Genomic DNA, 27,588 nt, shown 5'->3' on the forward strand with positions numbered 1-27,588 from the left:
AGTCCTGCCAAAGTTTTGGGAGGAAGGAGACAATAAGTAGAAGTTCCTCCTTAGGACTTTAGAACCTATTTAGTAATTTTACTGGACAAGAAAAAGACACTTCTTTACCCAAAGGAGTTTTTGTTAGATGAATTTTCAAAGGCCTGCTGCAAATAATGGCAGAAAGTTTCTCAAAAAAACCCCAACAAACAAGTTACACAATTTCTTCTAACAGAAAGTATCAGGTAAACAAAATAGAGGGATTGGTATTGTCTCTTCTTGTTCTTGAAGTCACTGTGTCAGTGACATTACACAACCATAGAATTTGATTCAATACATGTTGCAATTACTTGCTATGCTCACCTCTGTGTTTCTGCTGCCTAAAATACTACAACTGCTTACTTCAGGTCCTGTCTGAATAGTATTGAGCTGGTCAGGAATTTTTTGATAAAAGAGGCTTTAACTACAAAATACTAACCTGACAAAACCAAATTATTTCATGGAGATAAATTGGTGTTACTGAACTTCTAATGATGTTGTCACTGGCGGTCTAGATGGTGGTGTGCCAGTTTATCTCAGGCTGCAAGTGACCTTGAGGTCCCAAGGTTGGGGCTTGTAGATGCCTTGACACGTGAAGTACTGCAGGGACAGAAATTCATGTTCCTATTTCCTCTGCTCTAAAGGCAAAAGTCTTCAGACTTCTCAGAGCTCTGGTCCTAGTTGGGCGGATTGCATGGAAGACCGTCTCTTTCAGAGACCTCTTCCATTGCAGCAAAAGCAATCTCACCATCCTCAGGGTTTGCAGGTTCCCTGGGACGCAAGCTGGAGTTAGGCACCCACAGGTGGGCCAAGCTACTGCAAGGATTCTCCATATAACCTGTGTTGTGTGTGTTAGCTTTCAGTTACAGCTCACATGGAGACATTCCTCAAGATTAGGATTAACTTCATCCACGTTTCTTTCTAGACGTTATACCAAACCAAAATTCTGAATGTCACATACAACTACTTATCAATCATGTCCTACTGAAATAAGATTAAAAAGTTCAGTGCACCAAAGCAGGTACCATTTCTGCTTCCTGAGAAGTTGGAAGGAGCTCTGACAGAGCGAACTTAAATGGTTTCCTGAAGCTGGAACAATTCACTGTGGAAAGAGTTTAAAATGTACTGCCTGTACCTTCTCTATGCCTTGTGCACAGTTTGTTCTTGTCTCCCTGAAGGAAGCTTATCACACTAAAGATAAACCCAGCAGTGCCTGGCTGTTTCTATCTTTCCTTTGCATAAGCTGTTCCTCTTGTTCTTGAGGAAAAGAATGACAGAGCTGAAATTTGCCAGTATAAATGGCAATGCTTTCTTCTCCCTTTGTATAATTTTTGTATTCTGTTTATTACAGCTAAGAGTTTGGCCTCATTTTTACAACCTTTCATATTTTTCACGAGAGCTGTATATACCTTGAGCCACTACCAATCAAGCTGTGTGAAGAAAACAGTCTACACTTATTACCTTGTAAAAAAAAAAAAAGATACTAAGCTTTTGAATTAGACACAGACTCCTTATTTAATACAAACACTGTAAAATGAGAACAGACATATGATTAGAGTAATTTTTCTACCTGGAATTTACACCTTCACATACAAAGAATAATAACATGCAGAGCTGCTTTGCATTTCAGCATCATCCCATTGGACTTAGATACTACCACTTTGATTTCATTATTCAAAGAAATAATTTCAACTATCTGATTGTACTAAGGCTGTTGATTACTTTCTCTTGCTCCCCAACCAATCTGACTTAAAAGAGCCATAAGAAATAAAAGGCCTCTACTCACTGTACTTCGGTAGATGTGCAAAGATTCTTAATGGGGCATGGTGGTGACTGGGGACGTTTCTGGCAGAATGAGGCTTGTTCAAGACTTCCTCCCACAGTAAATGGATCGTCTACTTGCTTGCTGTTCTTTCAAACAATGACACCGATGAGATTATATTGGGAATTAAATCTGTCCATTGCTGGGGAGAACCAGCAGCCACAGGACTATTCTCAGAAAGCAGGGTGTACTCAGAAGATAGAGTTGGAGATGAAAAATTTAGGAAAGAGTGAAAAGGAAAATCTTGACTGTTGAGGTGAAAGTGTATCAGGTGTCATTCCAATGAAATGAAAAATAGGTATTTCCAAGGGAAGAGGCAGAGTCAAGGAAGAGTCAAGCCTCTATTTCTCACCAACAGTAAGAAGGCAGTATAAAAATAAGCATGGGGAAAACAACATACCAGGAGGAACTTGTCAGCTAGATATAGGGAAGGCTGAAAGTTTTGGTATAGAAGTATGTTTTGCAAGAAGAAAACCTGACACATCTTGCAGGGAAAACGCTCTGAAGATTCTTGCATGGATCCTACCAGGTCCAGTTAGCAACCAGCTCTTGAAAGGGTCTTGGGGCCCAGGGTGCTCAAAGTTATTGGTTCTGCAAGGTGAAGGGATCTTTATACTTTTTATTTTCTTACAGGCTTTAAAGAAACAGAGGATTTGGAAAAGCTGACATAGATTCCGAGGACCTAGTCTAACTGTAGTCTGTTAGACTGACTGATTCGATACAACTGCTGCAGGTTAATTCCTGAGATCCAGCAACACTGCTTCTGAGTCAGAGAAACCCCCGAGTGCATCTACTTGAGCAAGGCCCATCAAACAACAGCAAGGTCTGGGTCGAAACAGCTGTAATATGGCATTTAAATACGGATACTGTTAAACTGCCAAGACAACTCGTTCTGCACAATATCAGGATCTCCCAGTACAAGTATCCTTCTGAGATGTTAGTACCTGGCCTTACTTATTCCCAGACTAAAAATTATAAGATTGTTCATTAAGGTCATTAAAGAAGCACATGGATTTCTGCCTTTGGGCACTTTAATACATAAAAATGGTGTTAGAAAGGTCTCCTTACATTCTTAGCTAACAGATTATTGTGCTTACAGGTGATTTATTTTTGCATCTAAATTCTTAATGATTTGCAACTTTTAGACCTAATACATATGCTCCACAGCTGCATAGATATGAAAACTGGCCAGGTACACAAAGGAAAAGAACCAAAACAAGAAATCCACACAAACATACAATCCTAGTGTTTTTAAAAGTCATTATGCTCTCCTGAATAAATAACACAGCTTCTAAACTCTGTCTGTTCTCATGAATTTTCATAAGAGAATTACTTTCCTTTTCATCGTTATTTTTATACTAACATAAAAAGGAATCTCAGACACCAAACTATGTAAAAATAAAATGAAGTGCCTTGAATTTCAAAGGAGGAGGGGAGATAGCAGGAAGTTCGTAATTAAAGCTGAAATCTTCTCTACTGCTCCTCAGTTTGTAGTAATCTTCAGCAGCCACTTCTGAACCCTGGATTTTGCATGCTCTGTGAGATGCTGTAACTTGGCACAGAGTGCTTAAAGGTGAAGTGTGGAGCAAATTTAATACTTTTGTTGGCATTGGTTTGCTTTCCTTCCTTCTGTGACAGCCTATGTGGTTTTTCCCTGTTACCAGAAAAGAATACTTTTTAAGAGGACGAAGGTACCTTTTCTCTGCCCAGGTTCTGATTATTTTTTGATATTAAAATATTGTATTGATCAGGTCTGCCTCCTCCTGCTGGCAGAGCTTGCCAAGATCTCCAAGGAAGCTGAATTGCTGATGGCATGTGAGATTAATCTGAGCTGTCACATTTGTTTGGGAAGGAAAGCTGATCCTCACTCGCTGTGGCCTGTTTCATGCAATTAGACAGCTTCAAAATTGTTTTCACCGAATCTGGCAGAGCAGTCATTTTCCACCATTTCCCTGCTACAGCTCATATTTCTAGTTACAATGTTGAACGCTGTGTGGCTGAGTAGCTGCGCAAAGAGAAAGGTGCAAGTTACTCAGTAAGGCTACAAATAATGGCAGATTTCTTGGCAGCATTTAATAACACCGGGGAGTTCCAACATGAGTGATGAACCTCCCAGAAGCTGCAGATAGACAAGCTTTAAAAGGGTCCTCATTCTCGGCCAAATGCAGGGGTCTGTCAAGTTTAATGCCACCAAAACTCCACTGCCTCATGTCTCTGCAGACATTCAGCTGCTTGGCAGAATGAAACTGTTGGGAGAAACTAGTGGGCTGAAATAGGTGGCAGACCCACACTGGGATCTTTATCAGCTCTATGTCCTTCAGGATGGTTTATAACCTGGCCTTATTTATTCTGGCAATGGGAGCAGTTCAGTCACATGCAACACATTCCTTACTTCTACACTCCAAAAGGCCCTACTGCCCCAAAAGTGTGAGTTTGTTTTTTTCTGAAGCAAAAAGGTTCAGAAATCTTATTGTCACTTTGCAACTGCAGGGGAAAAATCAACGACCCCCCCCAAACAAGCATCCTTAGACAGCTCAGCCGTGTTCTGCTTCATTATGTTGATTTTGCTTTTCCTAAGGCAAATAACATGCAATCCTCACAAAAATTGACATATTGCTGGTAGGGATGAGAAAGTAAATGCATTTTAAAAAATATAGTAATAATTCTTGCCCCTAAGGCACTAAACCAAATGTTTCTTTTTAAAAATGACTGCACGGTACTTCTGTTGTGTGAATACTTGCTACCATGGTACAAACAATCAGTTACAAGCTGTGCTAGCAAAATATTTGCCCCTTCTGACACATTTTATTATGAGAGAGGCTTATTAAATTCTCAAGAAGGCTACAGCAGATTAAGCTGTTGAGGATTTTTTACAATTAGCATCCATTGCCTAAGAATTCATATATGATTTCTGAATAGAATTGGCTTGTCAAACAACAGACAATTAAAAAAAAAACAATCCCAAAGCCACATCCAGAGTGTAGTCAAAATCCACTGTTCAAGGTTGGTTTGGAAAAATAATCAGAATGCAGTTTCCTATGTTAGAATAAAATGAATGTTAGTGAAATGCATGCCAACCAAACCAGTTATAAATATTGTAAGGAGCTGGGTAATTTTAAAATCCCATCCTTTTTAGCATCTAAATAGGCTAATGCTCCTGTTGCTTATTCAGCACTGGTGATTTACAGAGCTCAGTACTATGAATGTCTAAACATTCTGCTGAATTTCTCAACATATTCAGTGCTGTCTGTCTGGTTATTTGATGCTAGAGATGGAGATCATAATATCTATACCACTTCCAGCTTCTCAAATGAGGCCATCAAGAGCATTGCCCATCTTATATCAGGCTATGTCTTAATGAAAGGTGACTAGAGCTTCAGGAAGGTCCCAAACTGATAGACAGAATTTACATAATCACATTAATTTATGATACTAACTGAATGCACATGATCCAGTCTAGGGACAGCATGTGGTGAAACACACCTTTAGGTAAAATTTGAAGATGAATGCAATCGACATACTTGCAGAAAATGCAAGATATACATTTCATGAGTTACTTCCACTGAGTTATTAAAATTTCACTTTGCTGTGACCTTGAATCATGAAGCCTAGCAACCACGCATTACAAACCACCCATTCTTCCCATATTCTTCAAATATGTAGCTCCATAGGCTCCCCTACCCATGGAGGCTCAAGGTGCCATTAAAATGCAATGTAGCTATGCAGTTACACTCTTGAAAGCTTCAGCATTTTATAGCAGCTTCCTCAAAAGCATATTTTACTGTGTGAAAAAGTGAGACTCAACCAGTGACATATTTAGATATATAGCATAACTTTACCTGGGACTTCTACAGGTTTTGTAACAAAATAGATTTAAATACTTTGCTGCTAAGTTATTAAACAGGAATCAATTTAGTGCAGACAATGCTGTTGGCTTAACATGTGCCACCTTACTTTCAGTCACTCTTTCCCACCTGAATTTCACTTCAGTATACATTTCCCTTTGTTTATCTTGCTGTGATCAACTATACACCTATGTCCTCACCGCTCTGATTTTGTCCCCATTCGTCCTTTCTGACTTAGCTTATGAGAGACTAATGGACTGAACAAGGGTCAACATTTCTTCATCTCTATCAACTCATTTGGACTAATCCTGAATTAACCATCTCACTCAGAAGAGATGGCCGCTCTTTTGACCACATTTGTCTTGTATCCTGAGCTCTATTCCTGTGAGCTCCCAGATGGCTTTCAACAATTTCTCTTTCAATCCCCTTGTCTCCCCTGTCCTTCTCCTACTCGCTATTTATTCCTTGTACCCTATTCTTATCCTTATTCTTTCTTTCTACCATTTCTCTGCTGCTCTGGTGGAAATCTAGGGACTGCACTAATTTTTTTCACTGCAAATTAATCCTATTTTTTTTCCCCAATGTTGTTGCATTTCTTCATAAAACACTTTTTTTCTTTCAAAACCTACTGTCTGTGGTCTACCTTCTTTCTGCCTGACTGGCAACTCTGATTCTCTCCTCCAGCCCTGTTTTCTCAAGATCTGGTCAGCTCGTTTAAGGAGAATTTTATAAAATTGTGAAAAAATTGCAGTGCTCTTTCCTACTCACTGTTGTATTTAACCATTTTGACTCTAATCTTTCAGCCTCACCACTCTGCTCCGACCTCCTCCCAGCTCCTTTTCCTCTCACTTTCCCCCTCCTACCTCCGAAACGTTGCTCTGCTTCATTCAACCTCAAAAATGAGATCCCTTGGAGAAGCAGTTATTTCTTCACCTATTCTTAACTATTCTTTCCATCTCTGCTAGGAAGTATCATATTAAGTATTATGTTCTGTCTAGATGGTCTCTCAATGTCATTTTGGTGCTTTACCTGTAATAGTCTAGTCTTCTTACCTTTCTACACTTGAATCCTTGGAAGTCTGAGAAACTTTACAGGTGTCCTCTCTGGTTTATTCTTCTATCTCTTTGTACTATTACTGTGATTTCTTCCCAGGAACATCTTACCCACATTAGAAGCTTGCCATGTCAAAACCAAGCATACAATATTTCTTCTCACATCAGCTTCTCTATTTTTCAGTCACTGTTTCCCTATCACCACATTTATCATCTGGACTTATTCTTTAACTTTATCTTTCCTTTCCCAGACACAAGCCATAGCACGTTATCTTTCTGCTTTCCACTATGTCCAAGAGGAAAATATCACGAGTTTAGCTATGATGTCCTATATCTTCTTCCTAAAGTCCTTTCAGATCACCTGAACAATCATTCTCACATTTTGCTTGTTTACAATCTATTCGTCTCTTCTTTTCAGTCTGTATACTGTTTAGGATACAAAATGTACTTTTACCTTTAGACCTATCAGAGTTCTGGGTCATTAGTAAATAATACTTTGGGCGAGGGAAGGAGGTATTTGCAAAGGTAAAATACAGAATATGAGTTTTTTTCTACCCAGAGCTGGAAAGTAATTTACATGCTTGAGATAACTTCCGCATGAGCCCATTTCCTTACATATAAAGGAAGCCAAAGGCTGGTTAAATCTTACTCTGAGGGTTGCAGTATAGCAGCTGTAAGGCTGTTTTATGTATTGACAACTGTGTTTTGGATTCATGCTCTAATGATCCTCATTTCTTTCCTACCTTTCAGAATTTAGCAGAAAGCCCTATAAACAGGTGAACTGGAGTAATCAGACCACTGAATACCAGGAACACTGAAACTTCAGATTGTGTTTTCTGACCAACAGCCTACAGAAAATTTTTCTCATCTTGTTCATGATCCTAAGGTGTCAGTGATGGAGCTCTTCTCTACGCAGCTGTGAAGAGGGCAGGGTTTCCATTCCAGCATTCAACATATTGCTGGTGTACTGTCAAGGGCTGGGTGAAACCTGTTATGAAATGAATAGCTCTCACTGTGTTTCATCAAAAACTGAAATATGAGTTTCTGAAAGGACTATGAACCTCAGTTATACAGGCAGCTGGTTCAAAATGAAGCAAAAATTTCTGAACTAACAAAGGAACTAATTAAAAAAACCCCTCAGACTTGTGAGGTCTTCCTTTGCTAAAGTAAAATTTTGTTGCAAATGAAAAGTTTATACACAGATAAAACATAGGAGCTCAAGAAATTAACTATGGATGAGGTGCTAAGCAGGAATGACTGCAGTGTAATTCAATTTGGCAGTCTTGGGCTTCAGGTAAACTGGATTAGCTAAGACTAGAAAAATCTGTCAAAGGACTTGAAAGAGGTTTAAAGCCAGATGACTGACCAGAATAATGGCACACAGCATTACAATGTACAGCAATGAAGAACGGACAGACTAATTTATACAATGAAACTACAAAATGTCTCTTCTGTTCAACACAAACCATCAATTTAAATGCCAATAAGGTACAAAGAAAGAATTTCTAAAGAAGAGGAAAGAAAAAAGCAGAGGACATACAAGTTTCCTGTATTTCTACCTGTTGAGTCATCTTCTGAGCAAGGCAAGAGACTGGATGCTAGACTAGAGGAGCAGGTTTGATTCTTTATTAGTGTTTTCCACACTTTTTAACTAACCCTGTTCTCTTGACTTCTTAACTCATTAAACAAACTAACAAAAAACCTTACATTATGCTTTACTACTAAGGTTAATTAGACTTCTGCAGCTGATGATCACTGATTGTAACAACCAACTAATTACGAGGGTTTGTTTTGTTTCATAAAAGAAGACGGGTTGCGTGGTGATCAAAGCTAGAGGCTAGCTAAATCAGCAAAGCAAAATTCCCAGCTGTCACTCCCCATACATATTAAATAACATTTTCCTGGATATTATCATAATAAAGCTGTGACAGAGTTACAATAACAAAACTAGGCTAAGCAGACCATATTGTTTCTTACTAAACTTTATATACTATGTGTGGATGATGCAAAGACAATTCTCTTTAGTAGCTGCATAAATACAGATAAATACAAGAAATACAGTACAGCCATAAGCTGTAACAAAGCACGCATTAACAGGATATTGCTGTGGACCAGGTAGCTTGCGAAATGCAAGGCATGCAGCCATCCAAGAATCTCAGCAATAGCCTTCTAGCAGAACATGGATAGCTTGGTATGCTACTGCCAATTAATCACTTGTTTGAAAGAGCTGTTTCCCCACTTTTTTTAGCAAATTCCATCAAACTTCAGCAAATAAAAGGATATTAAAAGGTGTTATAAATACCTCTCTTTCAGCTATTTTGACCTTATTTTCTAGAATCATCATTTACCACCCAGTACTTTATTTCCTGTGCATCAGGAAAAGTAGTTGGTGCCTCAGTGCCCCTTGTCTTGAAACTGAGAATATGGAAAGTTTAGAAACATAGTTAACGTTTCTTTCTCAGAGAACCAACTGCCGACTAGTTGAATCCAAAATAATCCATGGGAAAATGGATGCTGAAGGAGAAAAGGGCTAATCTTGTCAAAATGTTTTACTTACCCAAATACAGAATTATAGGCTAGTTTATATTAAAAGCCTTTTTGTGTTAAAGCAAAACTTACACCAGAAGCTGTTAAAAAAGAAACAACAAAATCAAACTGAAATATTTCAAGATCAGATGAACAAACACTTAAAGTAATTTGACTGAACCTTATTGTGTATCTGAACATGAATTTTGTCACGATTTTTTTCTTTTTGTTAAGATGGAAAAATGCTAAAACTCCAAATTTGTGAGGAGACAAGAAAACAGTTTCTCACCAATTCCAACAAAGAATACTAATAAACTGATTTAATGAGAGTAATTAGATCACATTTATCCTCTGTATTTTATGAAGCCTCTTGAGATTAATACAGTTGGAAGGCTCAAAATTATTGCCAGTAAAAGGAGAAAGAAAAAGGGGAAACAGAAGAAAAATTGACAAAATTGCAACATAATCTGAAGTCTTAAGGCTGCATTCTCCATCAGTGATAGTTTAAATGTTACTTCAGAACAAAATGTCACTATCATGTCTTTAAGGTAAATTGTAAACAACATCTTTTGCAAAGGGTTCTTTGCAAAAGTGAAATAACTTAGTTCAAATATCTCCTCCAAAACTATTACAAAACTACTCCTTTCTAGCAGAGTGTGCTACATGAAAAATTAACAGATGATTGATTCAGTTTGGGTCAAAACTGGGACTGCAGATGAGAGCTCCTCTAATCCTAATCATAACTGTTGGGACAGTCCTTCCTTGACTCCCTTAAAAAATTGGCTGCACAATAAGAAGTGTAAAGTATTACAGATTCAGTATGGTGCTGCAAGAAAGATGAGAAAACTCTAAAGATGAGAATATAGTTTAGGCCAGAGGAAAAATAAAAATACATAAAAATAAACAGGAGATAAAATATATCAGTGAAAATAATTGGGTTCCAATGAACTGCACAGCATGCTTTAGCCCTCGGGTACATTTCCTTTTTTTGAAAAGTAACATAATTTTGAAATTTTACAGGGTTGTAAAAGAGCCTCAAGGTACAAAAATTGTTCTTTAATTTAAAACTATGTTATGTTGTATAGGAGCATGGTTATTCAGATGTGTGAGGTAACATAAGCCCTCATTAAGGGACAAAATAATTTCTTTTCAAAGTGCCGATCTTCCAGGCAGGAGAAAACTACAGAGACTGTCAGAGAAAATTTATTTCATGACAAGTTTTGCTGCTACAGTTAAAATGTAATATAAGCAAAATACTGCAGTAGAATGATCACATCACTAAGCGTTCACAAGATTTGTGAGATTTTTTTTCCTGAATCCTGCAGGTCTAGTAGCAAGTCCTCAGAACATGCTGAAGCATTTGATTTTCCTGGAAAAGTATGAAGAGAGATAATGACAGAAATTGCCTGTTCTTCAGTATGCAAAGAGAATTCTGAGAAAAAAGACTGGTGGAAGGCTATTGGGAAAGTCTACTTTGCAATATCCACTTATTAAAGATACTGTCCCAGAAAATGGAGAAGAAAGAAGACTGGGATTTTTTTTTTTTTTTTTTGGATAGTTGGCATTCATCAGAAACCAGTGAAGACCCAGACAAAGGATTGCATCTTTCAGAAATCACAATCCAATATGTTTCATCTCTACCATTGTAGAAATAAAATATGAAAGCAGCAATGCTAGGTCACTCCCAAATAATGAAAAGAGAAGAGAAAATGTCTCTGGACACTTTTCCAGGAGCAAAGCCATACTCTGCCTCTTGAGATAATAATGAAAGAAAATAATGCCTTATCTTCCCTAGGTGCAAATGATAATTGAATGCTCAAGTCATGTGGGAGTAACTATATGCTATAGACTCTCTTCACCACTTTAATATAAAGTAAATTTGTCATATCATCAAGACAGGGGGTGGTGATTACATCAGTCTGATTGTACTGACTTCTCAAAGGTGGTATGCTGGAAAGTCACGGGAGTGGATTTTATTTACCTTTCTGTTAACAATAGCAGTACAGACTCAGTAGAGCTTGAGTCCCAGTTCAGTGCCATAACCATCAGGCTACTGAGTGAATTTTGCATAATTAATGAAATGTTCATTGGGTCAGACATGGACAGATACCAGTTTGACAGCCCAGTGATGAAGGCACTCACCCAGGCTGATGGGACCAAATCCCTTCTCCAATTAACACCAAGAGAAAGGAATAAAAGCTACAGACTTTCAGGGAAAGCCATAAAGAAAAGGCAATAACCACTTATCAGAAGATCCAGAAGACCATTCTACCTGAGTGACTAGGCTTGAACCTCTCTTTTTTACATTCTACATTCAAGGTCTCTTCACCATCCTACTCACATTTCTGAGGTGAGAGACTTTCTTGTCAAGAACTATTCTTTACAGTCCTAGAAAATGTTTTGTTGAATTGTCAGGAAAACCATTTCATCAGAAGACTCCAGTACATGTCTACTCAATACTTAAAGCTGAAAGCTTGTTTTCATTTTAAGCTTATTTCTGTTTCCACTTTCTCAAAATGTTCCCGTGTTAAAAAAAATCTCAGCAGGGAGCTGAGTGCAAACTGAGACTGCAAAGACTATACAGATAATTCTACGAAGTTAAGACCTAATCCAAGAACATTAAAAAAACTCCAGTTTTAAGTACTGTATCTAATTGCAATATTTGATTTCATAGAGGTGGCAGTTTTACACTGGCTGCAACACAAGTTTTCTTTTTCTTCTTTTTTTAATGTACTAATTAGAGTAGGAAATAACTCTGTGGAATCTGCTAGAAATTTTGACTTTTTAAATTGCAATCGCTGAATGTTCTGTATTTACTTGAAATGAATCTTTTAGGATTTCATTGTTAAAGTAGTGAACATAAATCCAATAACTGATAGCAGAATGAAGGCTTGATAATTCTCTTAACTAATTTGAAAACTTGTTAATCTTCCTGCCCCTGCTATTCCACAAAGATTTAATAGCACAGATCTGTAGAAATGTTTCCTGGTAATTATGCTTCATTAATGTAACAGAATCTATCATGATATATTTGGTATTTATTTATTTATTTATTTTAGCTCTACACTGTAGCCAGTTAAGTGGCTTAGAATGAATATACAGTCCTTGATAAAAGATATACCACTGAATTTACAGATGAGAAAGGTGAATATTGATCCTCCAAACATAAAATGACCCCGTAGGCTTCCAGCTCTACAGGCATGTAAGTATGAGATGGGCTTTAATGAATCAATATTTTCCTGTTGAGGAAAGTGAATGCTGGAGTTCAACATCGTCTCATGGACTGCCTGCTCACAGCCTCCAGACCATCAAATCCACCAGGCCAAATCCTGAGAGTTCTGGGATCCTGAAACGATAACTCTTTTCGGTTTTAAGGAGCCATGAAGATGCATGATACGAGATAAAATTTGATCTTTTGACTATGGGCACTGAGAATTTAGCACCGACTTTCACAGCAGATTCAAGGGAGAAAGAATGAGGGGAAGAGCTCAAACCACAGAAGCGAATTTCCTTCTTTTCCTTGTTAGGTTTTGAAGTTCAAACATATGATCACCTTTTCCAATTATTAGAGAGAACACACAAGAGTTTTGCATTGGTGATATGGACTGTAATTAAAATGCACATCGGCATGGTGCTTCCTTCCTTGACTCCCTTAAGAAATTGGCTGCATAGTAAGTGTAAAGTATTACACAGAACTATCAAGATTTTTTCTGCCCCTCTTTTTAAGGTACAGAAGATGCTCCTGGGAATGAAATTATCATTTAATATAAGACTGGTTTAAATCTAAAGACACATGCAATATGTCTTTCAAAAGTGTGCTAAAGTATTACTCCTTTTGCCTAAAAAGTTAATGGCACAGCATTGCCTTTCTTTCGTTAATTTGTAAGTGGAACAGTGATACCTGAACAGACATATTTAAAGAAGCAAAATATTTTGGCTTGATTTCTAATCATCATTAGTACTCCCTATGTACAGAGCTTTAAACAGACTGTACTTTGGTGGCTCATGTCCATAAATAATGTCATTTGTGGTTCGTTGGTTGAATTAATCTGATATAAAATGACTAAATTGAAAATCTGTAGGTTGAGCTCTTGATGAGTTCTGGCAGAGCACTAAGCAGGCAATCATAAGCTTATTAATGAAAAGAGAATGATAGAAATTGAAATATTAAAGAAGCAGGAAGTAACAGATTAAAAGTTAATTTTGATAACATAACTTGCACCAAATAAGAAAATGATTGATGCAAGAAGCTCCTTTCTCTTGTTTCCATATGCTATTTCTTTCAAAAGAGTGCCATTAGATGGAACTGCGTGGCTGTGAAAGGGATAAAACACCTAAGACTACCTTTTCCAACTTCTTATATTAGCTGTCATTCATACCTTTGTTGCTAATCTATTTTGGAACTGGCAAACCTATGTGGAAAAGGTCTTCACAGTGTAAGTTTTTTGCAAGCTTTAACTCAAAAATGAAAGCCTGTAAAGATACTCGCTGCTGAATTCCTCAGGGTGGTCTTGGATATGGCTTCATCATTTTTCCTAGTGAAGTTTTGTGCCTGAAATGATGAAGGATGTTGAACCAGATATGAAATTCAGCAGAACTCTGCAGAAAACCACTTCCACCTTTAGAGGAGCCAAAGTTTCCCACCCAACAGAGCCATACACACAGGATAGAAAGCTGTGAACTATGCAAGGCAGGAGGTGTAAAAGAAGAGTCTGGCCCAACTCATTAGAATTTTAGCCTATTGTTAGCAATGCCTTTCACTGCTAGTGAAAGGCTTTAGAAGCAATAACTGGGAAATCTCAGAAGAGTAATGGTAAAATATAGAACTGTTTTGCAAACAATAAAGATCAGTCTTTGGCAGGTTTAAAAGTTAGGTATGTTGAGTCCGCATCATATTGAAGACACACGATTGTAAAAAGCAGCAAGCTGACCAGCATCAAATGAAATGCAATATTTTTAAGGCCTAATTTGAAAATTTCATACAAAACATATTGTTTGTAACATTCACTGAATTGCAATGTATAATGCTGTTTATCAAAAGGCAGATTTTAAAATGCTGCACATTTAATACTTTTTCCAATATAATGGGATGTTGGAAATTGAAGAAAAGCTTTAATAAAATGCCTTTGCCATAAACATCAGTCCCAATCTTACAAAAGCATGCCTTTTATTAGCACTAAAAAGACTTTTCCACTGAACACATTCATGTCCTGGGGCTTCTACAGCAAAAACCAGCAATAAATTTAGAATCTCCAGTAAACAGATTATTGTATAAATACAGAATAATTTTCAGAGCATTGGAGGTCATTTGTAAACATTAAATAATAATTTCTGACTGACTGGATTACTCAACAGATTTAAGATAGGGATAAACAGCAAAAATACAGACACGTATTAAATACCATTACAAATTTGCTTCCAGCAATTCTGCGGTTAAGATTTTTAGCACATAGAAAATACAAAGAGCTTGAATTGGGAAATACATTCTTAATCTACTGGGCTGTGGTAAACCCAGAAAGACTGCAGATTCCAAGTCATTTGAGTGTTAACGCAGTCATAAAGTCAGCCAACAACTTAAGGCAAAAAGACATGCATGCAACCTCCAAGGTCAATGGTCAAATGTGGTACTGCTGACAGGTATATGGACAGCCTGTAGAACTGTCCTGTTGGGTCCCACATCTGAATATACCTACCTGTTTATATTTTAATAATAGTGATAATGATGATGTGTTAAGGTTGTTTGAAAAAGCGTTAAAAATCCAAGAATTACCAAGCATGCAAAGCCTAATGTCTTCTTACAGGATGAGGATACAAAGGCAGAGTCCCATCCAACTTTATTCATTTGTTCATTATTCATTTCTTGACAAATCTCTTGACATTTGCCAAGCAGATGACATTTATACCAATTACTGTTTTCGTATCTTGCTCACTTGAGAGTGAGCAAGAAGAGCTTTCCAAACAACAAAAAAGCCAACATCCCTTATGCTATAAACAGCTCACAATCCAAGTCAGGAAGAGACAAATGCCATGGAGGAGGTGATTGAACTTTTAACTCAGCTTTCTTCTAGGTATCTCAAGGGAAACAGGAGTTTTTGGATGCTAACTTAGCTTTGAATGCTAGCTCTTGACAGGTTGGTAAGAGCTATATCAAGAGGTTTATATATGACCAATTCTGCAGTCACCAAAAGAACCCACTGAGATAGTAAAACCATTGAAGAACAAACATTGTGTTGCCCTTATTTTCTCTTTCATGTATTTAAGTTTTCCTGCTGGCTTGTGTTCCCTATGAATCTGCTGCACAAACTTACATTCACACATGAGCTTTCAGACATGCATTTTCCACCATTATACATTTAAGTTTCACATTAGTCAGATCTCAGAGCTCTAAACACTGAATTTTATATATAGTTTATATGTAATGCTCTGTTAGGTATGACTTGTATTTATTTCAAACTCCCTCCTCCCCCTCTTTTTGTTATCATGTTAATAAAAAATGTTTTGCTCAGAGAAAAGTAATTTTGGCTATTGTATGTTTCTAGTGAGGATGAAACAAATGTAGAATGCTATGTACAAATCCTTGAAACAGTAAATTCCATATATGTATACCCAATTCTGGACTGTATATCAATCCAGAGGTACACAGAACATTAAAGCCAAAACTGTCCTCCAGAAAGCTCAGCTGAATGCCCACCTGGAATACGGACGTTCGAATTGCAGATATTCTACTGGGGCTCAGGGAAGGACAACCACAGGTTTAAAGCAGGCATGAATAGAACAGGCACTTAAAAGAGGGGATTAATTTAAGAAATAAAGATTAAAATCTTAATAAGCAATGACTCAGAGGGAATATAATACCTAAAGATGTGTAAAGAGTTTAAATAGCAAGAAGACAAAGTGATAATTTTGAGTTTAATTTCTTGACTGATCTCAGCAGCCAAGCCCAATAAGCTCTGCCACAAAGGAAAACTAAGACAGTCAAGAGGAATGTGTTTTTAAGAGAGCTGTAAGAAAAGAGTAGGAGCATTTGCTAAGTCTAGCAAAACCACAGAAAGTCATTATTTCCAAATAAATACTGAGGAACCATTTAGGAAAACTCCAGAAATTTTAGCTGGATTTGAATAAATTTAGGCTAGATATTAGCAGGTTTCTAACCAGAAGGGTTGAGATGCTGAGATTCTTCCAAACAGAGTAGAGGGGGCAATAAACCTTATTAACTTTAAGACAGAACTTGGTAGGCTAATAAAAAAGTTTATATGATACTCTTGCAGAGGGACTGAACTTAATGATCCAAGAAGTCACTTCTGGTCCATTTTTATATGCTGCTAAAAGCGTACAACTAGAAATATTAAGAGCAGGAATTTTACAAAGTAGTATTCAATCCATCGAATAATATCTTTAAATGCACAAACTATTTATAAATGTTAATTAAAGTGCAGAAGATAATAGATTATTTTCTTATTCTATTCACTGTAATAACTTTCTGATGACAGCAAAGGTATCCAGAGGTATTGAGGTGGTTTTCAGCGAGTGCTCTGATACTGGTCTAAAAGGAGTTATGCAGCAGGAGAATGTCTCAATAACCATTGTATTTCCTCTTGTGCCTGCAGCATCCTCACAGTAAAGTAGAGCACAGTAAGATAGGAGCTGCAGAGTAAAAGACAATGACCTTAGCAGTGAGATGTTCACCCCAGCAGCCAGGTGCTTGGTGACTGTGAATAAAATACAGTAAATCCCCTGTTGATAGCAAGAATGAGTTCATCTATTGCTATTGCCAAAGCAGACAGAGATGAAGACTACACACTCTAAAATCCATTATAAAAGAGCTGTGCACTACCATATATTTCAAAAATTACTCATGTCCAATAGGCGACAGTCACCTTGCACTACTCTAATGAGCTCTAAAGCTGATGAAGCATGACTAGCAATGAGTTACCAGTTCTGGGGAGAGAAGTGCAGAGTGGCTAATTGGCCTCGGGATGCAGAAAGTTTCACATCTAGGCTATTGGCGACAATCTTGTGCAATTTCCATGGGAGATGTCTGTGCTCTGTCTGATCATACTTTAGCATGTCTACATTCTTCCGTGGAAGTTTGAAAATGCATGGAAATTCCAAAATGCATGGTGCAAAACTTGGGAGCTTTTTGCTTTGAGTCAGGAACCATATTTGAATTCAGCTTTAAAGATGACTGAAGTACTTAAAGTCAAGGAAGGTGGATCTTTCCTTCTACTTGTTTGCTAAGGTTCAGGAGTCTTTTACCTCTGAGGTTTGAAATACACCAAAGTCAGCAGCGTATCTAGAGCTCAGGAAAGCCAGAAAACAGCCTAAAAGGTACACGAAGTCTTGTCTATTGAGGGGAGATACCATAGCCAGCTTCCTCCAGAAAATAAGAAACTGGAGGATTTTTGTGCAGAAACTCCTGGCAGCCAGTAGGTCACTCTCGTGACTCAGAACAGAACCAGCTCATATCATCTTGATTGATGAAAGCCAGTCCCTCCACAGACTCTCCCTATGGTCTCTTTAGTTAAAAGCAATTTACCTTAGGCAGAATTGAAACTGAGAAATGGACCACTTGGAAAATGAGACCTACAGTTTACAGATTATCCTGTTCAGGAGAGTAATATCTGCTTTTAAAACCAGTGAGTGCTGTTCCAATATTTAAGCATCCTTGGACTGAATCGCAGGCTGTTAAAGATGGAGACCGTCTTGGAGGAAAAGCTAGTGACCTTTTGGGGTTCATGCTTAGACTGTAATTTTCATAATTAAAATTTTAAAAATAACTGTAATGGGGAATAAAGGATAGTGCCAGACTCTTATGCTGTTCTCTCTTAATATTCAGTGGTCCCCTTGAGCACTTGTAGATTGATGGCACATCATACCATGTGCTCTCTGTCTTACTACAAGGCAACATAGCCCACATAAGAAAAACAAACATTCCTGATTTCCACACGTCTATTACTTGTCCGCTGCAAAACCCAAAGCTTTTGCACTGTAGCAGAGGCATGCCTTTGTTGTCAGGCAGTCCAGAAATGAAATACTTCTAAAAGCTTTCACGTTTTCTCTAAGGACTTGCACACATCTCTTGCACACCACTTGCACATCACATTATGTGCTTTACTTGGCTGTGACCTCAAAGGCCCCTCGCTCTTTTGATTTTCCGGGATTCTCATTTATTTTTCTGGACAAACAGCATGAGCTACAGTTAAACTGTGCAATGTACCATGAGTGATTAGATATTAGAAAGAATAATAGTCTTTACAGAGTAATGCATTATAGTTTACAAATTACCAAAAAAAAGCCATTTACTCCATCTTGTTCATGTCTAGAGCTTTCATTCACAGAAGATTAAAATAATTCTCCAAGATTCTGTCAGAGGTACCCTTGGGAATAATAAGCCTAAATTTTGGCAATTTCCCCAGTACAATATATCTGTTTGAAAAAAACCTAATGCAATCTGTTGTTTTTTGTGAGTGTGTGTTTAATCAAATATTTCAACGCTCTTTCTTCTGAAGCAAAAATCTATGCCAGTAGATTAGAGAAATCAATGCTCAGCATTAGAGGTGGATAAAATGTTTCACATGAAAACTTTCTTGTTTGCAGGGAAAATCACATTTAGTGACTCCAAAACAGTTTGCAGAGAGATGTAAATATTGTTGTATTGTTACTTGGAAAAAAAAAATCCAACAAATTTGAAATGGCTTTATTTTTTTCTAAAACAACTGTCAAAAGATTTTCTTTTTGCTCTGAACTAGGCAGTTTTCTTCCCTTAATTCTGAAAATGTTAATCAACAAAAGAATTCATTTGGTGCCCATAAACAAATCTGCAGTAAAAATTAACTCATAACTGTGAATTCATCCCAGAACTTAGAAGAAACTCTGGGGATGTGAAAAATAATTTTGATATTTATGTTTTCTGCATCCAGTGCATGCATTAACAATTTAATCTTCATAATGATTTTATTATAGAGCTGTATTATCCTGAATTATTGAGTGGAGTCCCACATCTCACCATTAAAGTTATGGAAGCCTGTTACTCTAGGAAGGCCTCAGTGTCCCAGAACACATTTTTTGGCATGCTGCCTACCCAGGATGGATGAACAAACTGTGTTCCACTGCAGCACCGTTGAAAACAACTGCATTTTTCCTCAGCTAAGATTAAATAATAATTGAAAGAACAGTATTTTTACAGCAGATTTTTCAAATTTCCTGCATAATTTTGCCTCTCTTGCACCTGCCAGCTTACAAGAAAGCATCAAGGCTGCAGTGAAAAGGGGGAGAATTCACCCTATTAGGGAGTCACATCCCCTCCCTCTTCATTTTAGCACAAACTGAAAGAAAAGTAGGGATTTGCAGAGAAGTTAGAAATACTGACACTTTACTTTGGAAACATTCTGAAGTAATAAAAGCTTACTAGAAAAACTACTTGGATAGTCTCCATGGAGAAAGACAAGAAAATGAATAAACTACCCAGTGGTCTTGCCCTATTATTGTCTGGGTTCTCCCATCTTGCTGCTTGTGGTAGCCCATTCAAGAAAATACATACAAGTAAAGCACATAAAATTAACACTGATAAATACACCAACAGGAAGCTGAACAATGTTCTTTTGTAAAGTTCCCTTTGGGATATGCTTTTTTTTCCTGAATGGTACTTAATACAAAAAAGAACAACAATTATTTTCTGAATCAGCATGAAAATGAACAATAGAAAAAAGCTGTGAGCACAGCAAGGCTAACTGGGGAACAAACTGATGTTATTAGTAGATCCAAAGATAATTAATCACCTCCCAGGTTTGGGTCTGTTACACCACCTCATATAGGTTGCTCACGTATTCAGGCTTTGATAAATATTACCACATAAATCATGCAGAATTAAACATCATGAGCTTAGAAACAAGTCCTCCCTCACATCCGTCAGGCCACTGAGAATATGGGAGTCAGGTTTTGGGCACAGGAAGATATTACCCCAAAGGAGTCCTTGGTGTTTTGCCAGCCCTCACTAGCATTTAGCAGCAAAGCAAGCAAGAGAAAATACTGACATGCATGAGTCAGAGAAGAGAGCAAAACAACAAGCTTAAGGTTTATAGGCCCTATACTTAGTGCATTTTAAAAGGTAATGATCTAATACATAGCCATTGAGGAACAGCGCTGTTTAAAATCCTTGCTTATGTGCACGATTTTTCAGTAAATCCCTAGAAGTGCATTTGCTGTGGTTAAAGATTTTTCTGTAATGCTCCCAAGCAGTTCTTGAAAGCAGGTGGGTCACTGACATTCTTGCAATTATTAATTTTCTTCATTCATGAATTCCCTTTTGGATACAATTTAAAGCACAAATACAAATAGCACATAGAATAGCACTGGTATGAAAATGCTCAGTTTCACATATGGGGATGTTTTACTGGACTTGTTTTCAACAGAGTCCTTCCTAACCAGAAATGGTGTATCAACTGCAGGATTTGTAAAGAAAGAGGGAGAATTGACTGCTCAATGTGGCTAAGTGTAGTTGCCAACACTGCCACATTGGTCAGACCAAGCTTTTGATGTGTAAGCACAAATACAGGCTGGGCGATGAGTGGATTGAGAGCAGCCCTGAGGAGAAGGACTTGGGGGTGTTGATTGATGAGAAGCTCAACATGACCCACCAATGTGCGTTTGCAGCCCAGAAAGCCAACCGTATCCTGGGCTGCATCAAAAGCAGCGTGACCAGCAGGTCGAGGGAGGGGATTCTGCCCCTCTGCTCCGCTCGGGTGAGACCCCCCCTGCAGTACTGCGTTCAGCTCTGGGGCCCCAACATCAGCAGGACATGGACCTGTTGGAGTGGGTCCAGAGGAAGGGCACAAAAACGATCAGAGGGCTGGAGCACCTCTCCTATGAAGTGAGGCTGAGAGGGTTGGGGTTGTTCAGCCTGGAGAAGAGGAGGCTCCGGGGAGACCTTATGGCAGCCTGCCAGTACCTAAAGGGGACCTACAGGAAAGCTGGAGAGGGACTTTGTACAAGGGCGTGTAGTGATGGGACAAGGGGTAATGGCTTTAAACTGAAAGAGGGTAGATTTAGATCAGATGTAAGGAAGAAGTTCTTCACTGTGAGGGTGGTGAGGCACTGGGACAGGTTGCCCAGAGAGGCTGTGGATGCCCCGTCCCTGGCAGTGTTCAAGGCCAGGTTGGATGGGGCTTTCAGCAACCTGGTCTGGTGGAAGGTGTCCCTGCCCACGGCAGGGGGGCTGGAACTAGATGATCTTTAAGGTCCCCTCCAACCCAAACCATTCTATGATTCTATGATCTGGGAGCTTGTCCAGATCTTAAAAAAAACATTTGTGAGGAACTCAGTAGTGGCCTTTTTTGTCAGCAACAGTAGCCTCAAAAGTACTGAAGAAATACTGAGTAAATAGCTGGATTTCTAAGTCACAGCAGAGAAGCAGAGAGGTTGCATGATTACCTTTGTGAGTGACATACACTGCAGTGATGAACTAATTGGTGATCGCCAGTTAAATGGACTGAACAAAGGTGTAAACCCTGGACATGTTAATATGCCCATTATTTTTTCATCAATCGTCTTTTCTAATTCTGTTCTTTTCAGAAAAGCCCACGAGTGACATCTTTCCTTCCTACCAGCTTCACTAGCAACACCAGAAGAGACAAATGGCATGAAGTTTTCCAGGACTGTAAATGTATGAGTAATTTTTGAGAGATATTAACTACTGCATTTCATGCAAAACCGAACTAATAATGAACCTTCCTCATAGATCGTGTCCAAATTGAAAGGCGTTTCAAGCCACACAAAAGATTTCATAAGGCTCCATCATTAGTCCAAGGACTATTAAGCATATAAGAAGGCACCTTCAAATTTATCTTTTACACTCTCTTCAATCACTGCTCAGTCTTGCCTTTTCTCTTAATGCCCTGTCCAATTTGTACTGTAAACGCCTTAGAGGATGTGCTGACAAAACGCTGTTATCTGCCTGAAACACCTCTCAGACATCTTCTCCCGTATTTTCAAGACCAAGGGCTGCTCACCAGGTGACTGTGGAGGGGAGGGAAGGAGGAAGAGGGAAGGAAGGAGGAGGCTGCCCAGGAGGGCTCAGGCTGCCAGGCTGCCCCTGGGGCACGGGACTTCTAGCAGGCTCCTTTGGCACCCCTGGGGTAACCCCCAACCAAACCGAGCAGCACCGTGAGCTGCTGTCCCATGGACCCAGCCCGTGCGCCCTGTCAGGGGATCCCACATCCAGCAGATCACCATGGGCAGGATCAAAGCCACAGCACTCTGAAATATGTGGCAGCCGTGGTGCCAGATGTGAGAGTTACTCTAAAGGCATGAGACTGAAAGCTTTACAGGATGAGTTAGCCATCAGGGAGCCAGGGTCTGAGTAAATATAAAATAACAAGTTTCCATTTAACTCAATTTTATATGCTGTTATTGTATTCTTGCAGTGGTTTAAAAAGTGTGCATTCCAGCACAAAGGAAATGAAACAGCAATGGCAATGTGTTGTCACTGGTGATTTCAAAGTTAGCTACACTATGCCTGGAAAAATACAGTTTCCTTGTGCTGCAACTCTTCAGTAGGCCAGTTAATCAGGTGATGCAAATCAGTGCAGCTCTGTCTGGAAACCTCAGCAATAACACAAGATGTTGCTCTCCTGATTACTTTTTGCTGAGCCTACATGCTTTGTAAAGCCACTACAGCAAGTTGATAATGATGCATAAAATGGAAAATCCTTCTGAGCACACCCAAAATCACTGTGGATGTGCAAAGCAATCGCAATGGTGCTCTGTTATTTGACGGTTCTTACTACACATATGACCATGCTAATATATTCAGGCTCTTCCTACTTTTAAATAGGTGCAACTCCACCTCTTGTAATGCATTTACTCCTGATTAACACACCCTTAAATATGACTGGAGTATTTAGGTCAGGCACAGAAAAAAGAACAGAATGTTGTGGGACTAAAGATGAAAATCTTTAGTGGTGTCACTCCACAGATTCAAATCAGCAGACAATTTGACCTAGTTACTTTCCTCATTGACATGTCAACCCTCTGAGGCAAGGGTAGCCGGATATTTTGAGAATAAAAACACTTTGGGGACATATGTGCCACTATCACACATCAGCAGTAGTTCTTTCAGCATTACAAAACTTGCTGGAAATTGTTTGGAGAATTTTCAAAGTAAGTTTTCAATACTTTTCTATTCATCTCCATAGTCACAGTGCTCCTCAAAGGTTAGCTGAAATAGCTGCAGGCAGTGGAGAAATCAGAGAGAGATCACATGAAACACAGCCTGGTTTCTGGAAAAAAAAGGATATTCAGCTCCTCCTCTATACCATTACTCTGTATCATTTTGACCACTTTTGGGACATTAAATACTGGAAATAGCTCAGAAAGCATTTGGCTTAACATCTATGTCTATATATCATATGGACTACTATATAATGTAAGCGCTTTAAATCCATCCTAACTAGAAAATTTAAGCTACATAATGCCAAAAATGTCATTAGAATGTAAGCACTGCACATAGACACACTCCTAACATCCTTCCAGGGTTCATTCCACATTGAAAACCAAAGATTAAACATACTGCCTCATGCACATTACACCATTAACTTTGTATTATAAATCAAATGCAATTTTTTTTTTTTTACTGTATTAGCTTCCTCAGGCAGGTAGCAGTGAGGTAAGATAAGATGTAGTACTAGTACCTGGGAATCAGATCATCCTGAATTTAGTTTGGCTTAAACAGTTGTGGAACTACAATCTCAGCTGACAATGACATTTAGGGACCTGAGTTGTTACAGGTGAATTTTTGCTTCACTACTAAATAGGGAAAGAAATTGGAGACCAGTCCCCACATTTATCACTCAAATGTAATGAAAGCAAGACAACGTATTTTTCTTAAAGTACAGACCAACCATTCCAAGTTGCCCACTACAGCAGTACAGTTTTGTTTGACATCTGTTGGCAAGTGGAGGGGCTTATTTCTTCAGTTTTATTCCGGGTCTTGACTCAGAGAGCCTCTGGAGATACTTGAGACCAGTTTCCTTACCAGTTCTACTTGTTCTGCTTCCAAAATGGGGCAATGTTAGTTTGTTTTCTCTAAATTTGTTTATAAATTTCTTCATTCTTGATTGTTCATAGCATATTTCAACCTATTCTCAAGGAGGCTTTTCTTTGTTTATTCATAGCTTCTTTCAGTGAAGTTCTGTAGTCTAATTTGAACATCTTGGCCAAAGCTTTTAACATATTAGCTATTTTATTTGCTCTTAATTCAGTCATTCAGCCATCAGATCTGGAGATTTCTGTACTTACGTGACTTACCAGGGAGATGCTCTACAAAGTTCCACCAACATTTTTCAGTTCTTTACTAAATTTAAGCAGAAGTTTGATATATTTAAAAAAAAGCCCTTTATTAATATTTTTTAATTGCTTCTAATTAAGTTATGGGAACTGTAGATGTCTCTGACACAATGTTTTCATATTCCAGGTTTTCAGATTTTAACATATGTGTAGTTACTGCTCTCTGGGAGGAGAAAACCACTCCCAGAATTGGGAGAGCATTCTGTACTCCAGACTACATGGTGCACCATGTTCCAGTTCATCTTTTTGGAATAGCCTCAGTTATAAATAATAAGACTTCCGTTTGGTTTTGGAAAAAAATGCAAATTAAACTTTAAAGGAATGTTTTAAAATTATGTTTTTTCATGTCCATTTTGGAGTTTTCTCATTTTATTTCTTCTCATCATACCGTATGCCTGTGAAGACACAAAAACCTCAAACAACTTAAAGTTTCCTTACCTGTGTACCAGCTGCTTGCGGCTTACACAAATAGCAGTTTCATAGTCATGAGTGACACACACTTTATGTGGGCTGCACTTCACCTTCAAACATGGATCTTTGGATGGATCAAGGGCTATAAAAAACCAGACATATTAAAAAAGAAAGTGAGAAATGCATATAAAGTTATCTCTTGGTTGACAGATGACAACTGGTTAGAATGAACACTCCCACATCTGAGTGAATAAATACTTTGCCATTTTAGAGTATGTGCCGTTGTTTTCAGACTGCATGTTAAATAGAGATGTTTAAGTAGAAAGATAGATGGAGAGCTTAAAGACTGATTATTGAACAGTGATCTGAGTCTAACTTGGCATTCACATTAATACTAGACATGATACTTTGGGATGAAGTTCTGGTATAATAATCTATATCATGGTGTTTATTTCATAGAAAAGTTATGGTGGAATGAAATACACTCACAAGTAACAAAATAACTGGTATTTTAGAAGCTGTCTAATAACTGACATATTGCAGAGTGCTACTAAATTTAGTTTCACAGATACTATGTATAACAGGCATATTATTTTCTAGAAGTTATTTCTAATTTTTACAGATAAGCATCTCCTGTACTTAAAATGCTTAAGTAGAAGAGCAGTAATAACAATAAAATAATCCTGGGCTTTTATGCAACAGCTTACGTCACGAGCAGTGCTGTCAGAAGTGGGATTAGAAGGCATGATGAGTTGCTACCTCAGAGCAAATATGCCCAAGCTGTTGTCCCTGCTAATGCTCCCCAGAGAAATTTCTTCCTCTAAAGTCAGTCCTTACACTCTTTGTTCTCCTTCCAACACTATCCAATGTTCCCCTCTTGGTGCTGGCATCCCTGCTTTGGTCTGAGGTTGTGGTTCCCTGTGGAGTGATCACTGCCGCTTTGTCCTTCTCTCCAGCAGCCTAACAGGAGCCTGATGGGACCGGGGGACAGACAGGGACACACAGCCCCGAAACGTATCTTCAGTACTTCAGTCAGGCCCAGGATGAATAACACAGTGGTCAATCTTTCTCTCAACAGTTCTTAAGCTGCTGGAGAAAAGGACATGGCAGTAGTAAAGGGAGCTTCTCTCCCTCTAATGCGATGGATGACTTGAGGTACTGCAGCTAGTCAGGAGTCTGGAAAATGTGCAAAAGTGACATGCAATCCTGCATTGGAAAGTGCAAGGTACTAGGGTTTACCCTCTGGTACCTTCTTTACAGTTTTGATTAGGAAAGATCCCATGAACCTTCCTCCTGAACATACCCATTTCCCAATCCTCTCGTTAAAATCTGCCACTCTATGACAGCGTACTGCAAGGCAGCACAATAGTGGACTCAAAGGAGTGAATAATGCTGTACCGTAATGATGATGCAAATAGACTTAAAGGCCTGCAGACAGAAAGTAAGCATCAAAATTGGCATTTAGCCAGGACACAAGGATTAACACACATGTGCACACACGTGTGCGCACACACACACACACACACATGCCCTGCTTATCTGAAAAGGGCACTCAGAGACCGAAATGGCACAGTGATACACTGCCAATATTCTAACAGGAGGCTCCTGCAAAGATCCTCATTTAGCTTGCAATGAACCATTTTCCCCAAACACACTCAGAAAGGAGCAGTGAGAGTCTGAAAAGCCCCTTCATGTTTTTTCTCTATACACAAATATGTCTCCTAACACTAAATGAAGAAATTAGCACATGGCACATTACACTAGGTTTTACTAGAACTGCACATACCTTTCCCCTCTTCTCAAATAAATGAAGATATTAAGCATATATCAGAGGCCTGATGTGGTAAAATTAGGATTTGGGTTGGGATCATCCTGTTTAGCACCCAAAGTGAGCGAGGGTCTGATCTTAGTTGAGGCAGGAGCTGCTCCTTCACAGAGGCAAGAAGATGCTGGTGCATTAGGCACTGGCGCGGGTGCCGGAGCAGCCTCCTGGTCCCTACAGAAGCTCAGCAGAGGCAGACAGTATTTGCTGTCCTGCCAGTGTGCAAGTCTGTCTGCTCCTGCCAAGTTTCTATAGAATGCTTCCTTAAATGAGTGGTGATTTGGTAATCTTGGAAATAAAAAAAAGAGGAGCGATACAGTGCTATGCTGGATACCACTCCAATTAGAGCACTGATCCCACCTGGGAAAATCTTTTATAAATACTTTTCTGCAATCAAGTCCCATTTGAAAAGCTATCTATCTAAATTTGTTCTCTTACAAAAGGATGCTTCTAAAGATCAGCAATACAACGTATCTGCCAGCATGAATTACAAATATTCAAAAAATGGTTATATGAATACTTCAGAAGAAGGGAAGTCACAGCCATACAGAGAAATTTCACCTTTAAGAAGTGATTTTTAGATAAGCTTTTTTTTGGACATTATTTTGCCATGGATTTGACTTTCTATGCCTCTTCAATGTACCCTCAAATCCCATTTTACCTCTCCCCTCCCTCCCCACATAATGGGCCACTCGTGGAAATGGGCAACTCCTAGTTTCATTTTGGGGACTGTATAAAACTCTTATCGCA

The 27,588-nt window shown here is 38.6% G+C and overlaps 1 protein-coding gene across 3 annotated transcripts in view; it reads right to left on the reverse strand.

Annotated features, from left to right (window-relative positions):
* SPOCK1 (SPARC (osteonectin), cwcv and kazal like domains proteoglycan 1) overlaps nt 1-27,588 on the reverse strand; it is a 327,067-nt gene that overhangs the window by 109,756 nt on the left and 189,723 nt on the right. For all 3 annotated transcript variants that reach the window (XM_029998154.1, XM_029998153.1, XM_029998155.2), the window contains one exon: nt 25,044-25,158. In XM_029998154.1, the coding sequence (XP_029854014.1) occupies nt 25,044-25,158 (115 nt within the window). The remainder of the gene's footprint in view (nt 1-25,043; nt 25,159-27,588) is intronic.

This window comes from Aquila chrysaetos, chromosome 22, assembly GCF_900496995.4.
Source record: "Aquila chrysaetos chrysaetos chromosome 22, bAquChr1.4, whole genome shotgun sequence".
NCBI lineage: Eukaryota > Metazoa > Chordata > Aves > Accipitriformes > Accipitridae > Aquila > Aquila chrysaetos.